Source organism: Haematobia irritans, chromosome 1 (assembly GCF_050003625.1).
Source record: "Haematobia irritans isolate KBUSLIRL chromosome 1, ASM5000362v1, whole genome shotgun sequence".
NCBI classification, from domain to species: domain Eukaryota; kingdom Metazoa; phylum Arthropoda; class Insecta; order Diptera; family Muscidae; genus Haematobia; species Haematobia irritans.
In genome coordinates, this window is record NC_134397.1 from 125,323,899 (window position 1) to 125,334,342 (window position 10,444).

General features: G+C 32.2%; 1 protein-coding gene across 1 annotated transcript; it reads right to left on the minus strand.

The window, feature by feature from the left end:
- Positions 1 to 6,296: 6,296 nt before the first annotated feature.
- On the minus strand, positions 6,297 to 6,968 carry LOC142231435 (uncharacterized). The gene has a single exon (XM_075302046.1). It carries the CDS (start codon positions 6,966 to 6,968, stop codon positions 6,297 to 6,299), a length of 672 nt encoding a protein of 223 aa, XP_075158161.1.
- Positions 6,969 to 10,444: the final 3,476 nt, after the last annotated feature.

Consider the following 10,444-nt stretch of genomic DNA (forward strand, 5'->3'; position numbering starts at 1 on the left):
GAACATATTATGTTTGGGACATAAAATGTTTGTAAATATAATATGTAAATATAATAGATGCAAACAAATATTAGTTCGGAAATAGCCTATAAACATATATGTGTTTAGAAAGAGAGACCTAGAGGGTATGATGCAAGTAAAATAATGGAAGTAACCAATTGGCGCCCTAAAAATATATCCACACAAAGAAAATTTCATTAAAATTTTTTACTACCAGTGTATGCCCTAAGGTACAACATAATATGTTTGAACAATACAAACAATATTTTGTTTGGACCAATCCTGAAAATATATATACCTGAAGCAAAATCTGTTTGGGGTATATAGTACAGAAGCGATTTTTTTGAGGGTGTATAATTATGAACCGATATGGACTAATTTTTGTATTATTGTTAGAGATCACATATTAACACCACGTATCAAATTTAAATCGGATCGGATGAATTTTGCTCCTTCAAGGGGTTCCGGTGGTCAAAGGGGGGGATCGGTTTATATGGGGGGCTATATACAATTATGGACCGATGTCGACCAATTTTTGCATAGTTGTTATAGACTATATATTTACATCACGTACCAAATTTCAACCGGCTAGGGTGAATTTTGCTATTCTAAGTCCAGAGGCCAAATCTGGGGATCGGTTTATATGGGGGCTATATATAATTATGCACCGATATGGGCCAATTTTTGCATAGTTGTTAGAGACCATATACTTACACCACGTATCAAATTTGAAGTGGATCGGATGAAATTTTTTCCTCCAAGAGGCTCCGGAGGTCAAATCTGGAGATCGGTTTATATGGGGGAAATACGAAAAATTGGTCCGGTATGTTCCACTTGCAATACCATCTGACCTACATCAATAGCAACTACTTGTGCCAAGTTTCAAGTCGATAGCTTATTTCGTTTGGAAGTTAGAGTGATTTCAACAGATGGACGGACGGAAGTGGCTAGATCGACTCAGAATATGGTGGAGTGTTTAAAAAGTGAACCCTATATGGCCATTATAATTCTATTATAGTTCATGGAATTATTATTATGTTTTGAGAAAGTTGCCTTAACTTTAATAATTTTTTGCTTATGTTAGTTCAATGAACAAAAAAAGGTACCAAATTATACAAAAATGAAGCATAAAGATTTGCTAAATTCCTCTGTCCCACAAAATAGTTCAGAATTTCTTAAAATTTGTCAGAAATGTGTCCATTTGAAACTTCGTATGTGCCATACAACTGTTTTGCAATTTTAAACTCCAATATTTCCCTTCAAACTCCGAAATTTGCTTTAACATGTATGTCTAATAAATTCTTTTGAATTGGTTGCAAAATATTTACATATTTTTTGTGAAATCGGCGTGACATCTGTCGTTAAAATTTTCAAAAATTGACCTAAATTTTCTAAAATTAACCAATATTTTCCTTTCTGATGGGTTCACTGCTTTTCAGTGTAGGGTATAACCTTGACATACTCTCATATTAGAAATTCTCATATTTGCAATAACTGACGTCAATCAATTATATGTATCTCACCATTTATTGCAAAACATTAGCTTCAACTGCATACATCTGCTGTGTATCTAAATAAGTAAATCATAAAAAACGAAAATCCATCGAAACTTGATTTGGGGAAAGTCGACTTTTCGGATATATTAAAAAGTCTAAAACGAAAATGAGTAGACTTAAAATCGACGGTTTGATTCTTTTTTAACGACGAATAATATATAAGGGACCATGGGTGCGTATAAGCAACATCGGAATGCATTTATGTGATGTAGAGTATTCGCCCCATGGGACATTAGTATCAAATAAAACCGAATATATTGAGGTCAAGCTCATGGTTACTAGCAGGGCTGTGGAGCCATTTTTGCTCGACTCCGACTCCGACTCCAGCATTTCTTATTAGCCTCGACTCCGACTCCGGAGTCGACTCCAGGTGGTGTACCTAAATCTCATTTTAACAGTATTCCAATTGTAATTTTAAGGTGTAGTGTTCCAAAAATAGACCGATATAAGTATTCTATTTTGACATAAGTACTCTAATTTTAATTTTTGATACGACTCGACGACAAATCTCAGCATTTTATGTATGTAAAGAACTCTACATTTTAATTTCAGGCCAATAAATTAAAATACGACACAAGACTATATAGAGGCCACATAAAAATGTCGGTAGATAACAACAATCTCCAGAATATGAATTTGTAGAAACACAAATTTTAAAAAAATAATTAGGCTTCCAGAAGTTTAAGAAGTAAAAATTGGTCTATATAGGCATTTTATAAAAAAAAAAATAAATCTATATAAAAAAGAAAAATACACAAAAATCAAAATGTCGGGCTAATCAGATAGAAAGTTTATATGTTAAAAAATGTAATGTGTCGGATGTATAAAACAAACATAAACTGCCATAAATTGAGACGGGCGGAATTTTAAATAACCACTACCATACAACCGATGACAGGCATAGCTGGACAGTTACGAATATTGTTTCTATAGAAGTAAAATGGCGAAACATCGATTTATAAATGGAAAATGGAATGAAATTCCTGCATTTATTTATGGATCTCAAATAATTCAAAATTTCTGATAAATCTTATGAAAATTAGCTACCCGTTTAAATTTTACTTCTGGACTTCAGACTGTCCATACAGGTTTTTTTTAATATCCTTCCCAACTACTGTGGCACAGGGTTTAATAAATTTGTGCATTTGTATGTAACGCCTAAAAGGAGCCGTCATAGACCAATCCGATCGTCTTAGAATTAAATTCTGAGTCGATCTAGCAATGTCCGTCTGTATGTTATGTCCATCTGTTGATGTACATACTTTTATGTGCAAAGTGCAGTCCGCAGTTTTAGTCGGATCGTTTTCAAAATTGGTAAGGGGTCTTGTTTTGCCTCAAAGGCGATCGGTTCATATTTATATATAGCTGGCATATATTTATAATCGATCTCGTCATAAATGACGTATTTATCAACCGATATTCTTCAAATTTCGTATATTCAAATGTTTTGTTAGTCTCGTAAATTTTGCAGAATATCAAATCGGTTCATGTTTAGGTATAGCACCCCTAGCTAAAATTTAATAGACTGAAGTTATAGGTTCAATTAATGATTTATTTTATAAATATCAATAAAAACTCAGACTTCAACATAACTAGACAATTAATTTATAATAAAGCAACTAAACATATTTCCACGCTTTCTTAGCAAAACAAATTTGGGAGTTGTTTTAAAGGCATAACTTTAAAAGCACTTCCAAAAATGTCCTCACAAAAAAGTTAAATTCTTTAACTACAAAAGAAGTTGTTTTAATGCATTTTTAGTTTTAACGGATAATTTTTTTTTTCAAATAGGTTAAAAAAGAGTAAGATTTAATGAAATGGTACAAATTTGGTCGCCACAAATTCAGAAAGCGTTAGAATGCATTAAAAACATGAAAATTATAAAAATTATTTATTTGGGAAAATATCAAAAAATTGTTTTATTTACATCCAAAACACTGAATTCGGATCACATCTTAAGAAGTGATGAAAATTCAGTGCAACGGCTGTTGAAATGGCGGACATCCGTCTTACGTCATGCCCATGTTAAACTCATCGCTTCTGCGCCAATTTTGCACCACTTCCGGAACCAAAAGGAACATTTTCTCTACTTTGTTGGTGACGAACGTATAGTTTTAATATCAATTACTATTTTTTAATTAAATCGACCAAAAATCAGACTAAACAAAATAATAAAGGAGCTTTAGTTATTAAACCAAACAAAAATTTAGGAACTTATGGCATAAGATAAAGCACAGTTTTATTTCGTAAATATCAGTCTTCAAACATTAACTTATAATAAATAAACTAACTTACAATTTAGAAGACAATATTAAAAAATAAAACTATATATTGCCATCGGCAACTACTACCACAATCCAAGCAATTCGATTGTGCATGCACTGAATAAATAGTGAAGCCACCAGGAAAGAAAATTTATAAAATTTTGCTGGGGGTCCAAGCCCACTCCCCAGAGGAAGGCACTAACATTCTTTCTTTGCATGCCAAATTGGGTCAAAATCGGTTCAGATTTAGATATAACTCCCATATACATATATCTTTCACCCGATTTAGATTCATATGACCACGGAGGTCAATGTTTGCCGAATTTAGTCAAATTTGGTTAAGATTTAGACAAATCCTCATATATATGTTCTTCCGATTTGGGCAAATATGGCCGAAATACCCATTTTTCCCTTGTAAAATCATCACTGCTAAGTCGAAAACTCGCAAAAATGATTCAAATTTACCTGCACTCTAATTCGTAAGTATCGGCCGATAAATCATAAATATAGATTTGAGAAATTTTATACAATGGCTTTAGATTTAAATATTTCCAATATGTTTTACTAACATTGTGCTTCGCCCCGAACATTAACCGATTTAAATTTTGAGTCTAGAGATTTTGTAAAAGAACAAAACTTTTGTCGAAATTTGTTCATTTTTAAATATACAACGATCTTCCTCATTGGCTAAACACATAATAACTAAATTACAATGTGCATAAAAGAACGAAAATGTTAAAAACTCCATTAATTAATATACAACATAAAAAGCATCAGCAACCCCTTTATTTTTAAAAAACGAATACTTCAATTATATCGGAATTAATTTACATTTATCTTGTCCTTAATCATTTTTTTTACATATTATCACGTCTTTGCATTTACATCTTAAACTTTCTTCGATATTATTAAAAATACTAATAACATATTACTTTTAAAATATCCTTAATTATATAAATTATTACTATTAAAAAAATTCCTCAAATTTTTATAAAAATTCCCATTATGTTAATTATTGCAACCCTGTTTAAGATGGATATTATTTCAACTATTGAAATCGGCACTATAATTATAATTATAACACATTATAAATATACAAATAAATAAAATAAATTATAAAATGAAAGTCTTCTGTTTTTTCGAGCTTGAGATCCGTATATATTTATGTATTATTTTCTTTCAATATTTCGCAATTTCTTTGAATTGCTTCTTCAGGAAATATGTATCTATAATAAGTATATTATAATAAATTAAATTAATAGTATAAACTATTGATAACAAACTTTTTTTATATATTAAATACATTAACAACATAAATAATTAACATCTCAACATAACACATTGTACTAGGCTAACATAAAAAGTAGGTGGATACAACATTCATTTCACTTACATCGTCTACAATAACTAAACACTTATTCTTATTGGAGTCAGCGAAACATCACTGCTCTCGTCAGGTTTCATTATTGCACTGAATGTTGCTCTGCAAATTGCTCGTCGTATATTCTAGTTTTGTTTCTGCATACCATTTGTCTGTATATGTGAGCGATGTTGTCCGTGTCTGTTTTGTAATTTATTCTCCTCGTCGTTGGTACGTTGTTTATGTGTAACATTTCTAAGGTGTATCTCTTGTTTATGTTGCTCTCTCGTTGTAACACACGAACTCTGTCAAAGTTTGGATGGTGGTTAGTTGCTGCACAGTGGGTCGCTAACGCAGTTTTTTGTATTTTGTTGTTATTACGTGTTTTGATGTCAGATTTGTGTCCGGATAACCTTGTTTTTAATTTGTTTTTGGTGGTCCCTATGTTTTTTGGCAATTTTCTTCTGAGTTTCCATCACACGGAATCTCATAAATTACATTTGGTGTTTCGGATGAGGGGATACGGTCTTTTGTATTACTAAACAATTTTTTCACCGTATTGTTGGATTTATGTGCCAAGCTGTATTTATTTTTATCAAAAATATCGGATTTTGATATCCTTTCTGAGATAGTTGGTACATATGTCAAGGATCTAAATGTTTTTTTGTCGTTTTCATCGTCCCTCTTTTTTGATGATGGTTTATACTCGGCTATTAAACTTTTTATAAGATTTGAGGGAAAATTATTATTTTCCAAGATATCTTGAAGTTTTTTCTTGTTTTTTTGTTGAAATTGATGGTCACTAATGGATAATACTCTATGGATCAAATTTTTAGCTGTATTTATTATTATACGTTTCGGATGGTTTGAGAAGTAGTTCATAATTCGTCCAGAAGCTGTGTTTTTTTGGTACCAGTCCATTTTAAGTTTTCCTTCGTCCTTGGTTATTAGTAAATCTAAATATGGTAACTTTTGGTTTTGTTCAAGTTCCATAGTGAAGCGGATGTTATTGTGGAAACTGTTGAGTGCTGCCAGCGTTTTTTCTATTTCCGTTTCCCTGATAATTGCAAAGAGGTCATCTACATACTTCGTTATGAACTTTGGTCTTTTTTCCAGTTATTGCATACAGCTGTCCAGTAGTCTCTCCATTAATATATCCGCGATAATTGGTGAAGCTGGTGATCCCATTGGCAAACCTTTTTTCTGTTTATATATCTTGTCGTCAAATTTAAAGTACCTGTTGTCTATTATACAAAATTTTAATATCTTTATGAATAAGGGCTTTGTCATGTTTGTGTGTGTTTCTATTTCGTCCCATCGTTCTTCTATAATCCTGAGGGCTACGTCCACGGGTACGCTTGGGAATAGTGACACCACGTCAAAAGATATAAGTTTTTCATCCGGATTTATAGTTAAGTCTTTGATTTTATTTCTAAATTGTGTCGAGTCACTTATATTGTATTTAGATCCTGTGGTAAGTTTTCTTAATATATTTACCAGAAATTTACTCATTTCTGCTGAGGGGGCATTGATTGATGAGCATATAGGTCTTAATGGGAAATTTTCTTTATGTATTTTTGGTACACCGTAAATTCTAGGGGCCATTGCAACTTCCGTCTTCATTCTTCGTTTTTCAGCTTCAGAAATGATGTTGTTTTTGAATAGTTCGTCAACTATTTCGTTATTTTTCTTTTGTAAAACTTGTGTTGGGTCCTTATTTAATCTTTGGTAGGACATCATATCCCCTACTATGTTCAGCATTCTGTCCTTGTAATCCTTTTTCTCCATAGCTACACTTACGTTGCCTTTATCTGCGTTTAGGATTAAAATGTTCTTATGAGCCTTCAAGAATTTTTTTGTTCGTTCCACAGTGTTTGAAATAAATCTTTCTCTTCCGTTCAGGTTCATTTTGTTGAGATGATTTTCTAATGATGTCGCAAATTTTGTCCTGGCTCTTTCTTGTTGTTCCTTGTTGGTGTGAGTTTGTATCAAACTTTCCCCATCGGCTATGTATTTAAAGAGCGGGAAATCCCCTTTTTCTGTTGGTAGACCGAATTTTGGTCCAAGGGAGAGAATCCATTTTATGTCATCAGGGAAAACTGTATTTGTTTTGTTAACGAACCATTTTTCGTTTGTTTTTATGTTGAGATCAGTTTTTTGTTTTTCACTCAGTTTCTTGAATTTCGCCTTATGTATTTCTTTCGATTTTTCTTTTAGTTTTTGTATTTTTTCCCCCTCTTTTGTCCATAGTTCGTTTCTTTCCGAAACACCAAATGTAATTTATGAGATTCCGTGTGATGGAAACTCAGAAGAAAATTGCCAAAAAATATACATAGGGACCACCAAAAACAAATTAAAAACAAGGTTATCCGGACACAAATCTGACATCAAAACACGTAATAACAACAAAATACAAAAAACTGCGTTAGCGACCCACTGTGCAGCAACTAACCACCATCCAAACTTTGACAGAGTTCGTGTGTTACAACGAGAGAGCAACATAAACAAGAGATACACCTTAGAAATGTTACACATAAACAACGTACCAACCACGAGGAGAATAAATTACAAAACAGACACGGACAACATCGCTCACATATACAGACAAATGGTATGCAGAAACAAAACTAGAATATACGACGAGCAATTTGCAGAGCAACATTCAGTGCAATAATGAAACCTGACGAGAGCAGTGATGTTTCGCTGACTCCAATAAGAATAAGTGTTTAGTTATTGTAGACGATGTAAGTGAAATGAATGTTGTATCCACCTACTTTTTATGTTAGCCTAGTACAATGTGTTATGTTGAGATGTTAATTATTTATGTTGTTAATGTATTTAATATATAAAAAAAAGTTTGTTATCAATAGTTTATACTATTAATTTAATTTATTATAATATACTTATTATAGATACATATTTCCTGAAGAAGCAATTCAAAGAAATTGCGAAATATTGAAAGAAAATAATACATAAATATATACGGATCTCAAGCTCGAAAAAACAGAAGACTTTCATTTGAAAATAAAGATCGAAAAACAACAAAAACATTAAATTATAAAATTTTAAAGAGCTCCCAACATGTTTAAAGGATTTAAGATGGTATCAAAAATGTTGAGAAGAAACATGATTGTCACAATCATATTCGAAGAGCAAAATAACATGATAGGAGCTATTTTTGCGGCGACCATGTAACATTTTCACCTGCAACCATGTTAGTTCTAAACATATCTATACGTAACCTATAAAAATACTTTTTTCCCTGCAAAAAAGTAAAATAAAAGAATGGTCTGGTAGATGATTTTCCCGACCATGTAATGGTCTCAAATTCTATAATTTAAATGATAGAACGTGTTTGGGGCATTTGAGAAACATTTAAATGCTTATTGCCAGAAAATTCGGCTAGGTTAGGTTAGGTTATGTGGCAGCCCGATGTATCAAGCTCACTTATACTATTCAGTCCATTGTGATACCACAGTGGTGAACTTCTCTCTTATCACTGAGTGCTGCCCGATTCAATGTTAAGCTCAATGACAAGGGACCTCCTTTTTATAGCCGAGTCCGAACGGCGTTCCACATTCCAGTGAAACCACTTAGAGAAGCTTTGAAACCCTCAGAAATGTCACCAGCATTACTGAGGTGGGATAATCCACCGCTGAAAAACTTTTTGGTGTTCGGTCGTAGCAGGAATCGAATCCACGACCTTGTGTATGCAAGGCGGGCATGCTAACCATTGCACCACGGTGGCTCCCTATTCGGCTAGAAAATTTTTTCACACAGACAAAGTACATGGTTTTTTGCGACAATTACATGCTCAAGATAAGTATTGAATGGATGCGACAATCATGTCCAAACTTGTTTTTTTTCTTTGCGTGTATAATAGAGTCGGCGCCTTCCGACTTCAGATTTTACTTACTTTTTTACTAACACACTCAAAAAAGTGAACTCTCTATTTCACTAAAGCCAATTTAACCATATTTTAGTTCATGAAATTATTATATTTGGAGAAAGTTTCATTTACTCTAATAATTTTTTGCGCACTTTAGTTAAATGAAAAAATTATACACAAATTTACTAAATTCGTATTTCTCAAAATATAGTTCATTATTTCTCCAAATTTGTAAATTTTACTGCAAAAGCGTCCATCATGAACTTCGTATGTCACTAAGGACATTCCTGCATTCTTGAACTCAATTTTTTTCCTTCAAACTACAAAGTTTTCTTTAAAAAATTAAAAAAATGATTAATGTCTAATAATTTTTCTTGAATTTGTCGAAAAATATATACTTATTTTTGTGATATCGGCGTGATGCCAGTGCTTGTAATACTGTTTAGTTAAAAATTTTTTTAAATATTCAAAATTTTATAAAATAAATCAAAAGTTTTCTTCCTGGTATTTTCACCGTTTTTTCAGTGCATTGTCCAAATCGGTTCATATTTAAATATTTGTATATGGGAATATAAACTTTTATATAGCTCGCAAAAAGCAAATGATTTATAAAATTTTGGTATACATAGTGGTGAGGGGTATAATATAGTCGGTCCCGCCGACCCTAGACATTACTGACATGTTTCTTTTTTTTGGAAATATTTCTATGCCCCTTAGAAATCACCCCTTACATTTCTTGGAAACCTCTTTTTTAATGGGTTACGATTTTAAATCTTTCTCATTGGCTAAACATATAATAACTAAATTACAATGTGCATAAAAGAACGAAAATGTTAAAAACACTATTAGTTAAATTTTTCATATAACTTAGTATACTGATTTAAGGTCTTCTTCATGGGCTGAGTATAAAAAATTCAAATTAAAATTTGAGTTATACTCAACGAAAACCCCTTTAGCATCATTGTATGCTGCATATGGATATATTTATGAATATGGTCATTCCGAATGTACTTACTTTAGATGATGGTTGCACAAAACATTTTGTGCTCATTTTAAACATCCGACTGTGAAAAAAGGCAAGTTATAAAATAACTGACCCCAGAGGTTTAACACTCGAGTTCATTCAGAACGTTTTACCATTATCTTAACCACTTGGGTTCCACTCTGGGGGCAACTAACAGAGAGTGAGCAACTTTATTGATGTTGTCGAACCCAAAGGTTTTGGATATCAGACCAGCATCATTCTACTGAGTGTCTATTTGAATGTTAAATATAATGGACTCGAATGAATAGACTCACTGATGATGATGGTGATGTTGATGATAAAGTCCAAAGAGCAAAACCATCATCAAATGCTATGGAAACAAAATAAGAG

Bases quoted from the DNA above. Each gene is read 5' to 3' on its own strand.
- LOC142231435 (XM_075302046.1), bottom strand. From the start codon at position 6,968: ATGGAGAAAAAGGATTACAAGGACAGAATGCTGAACATAGTAGGGGAT.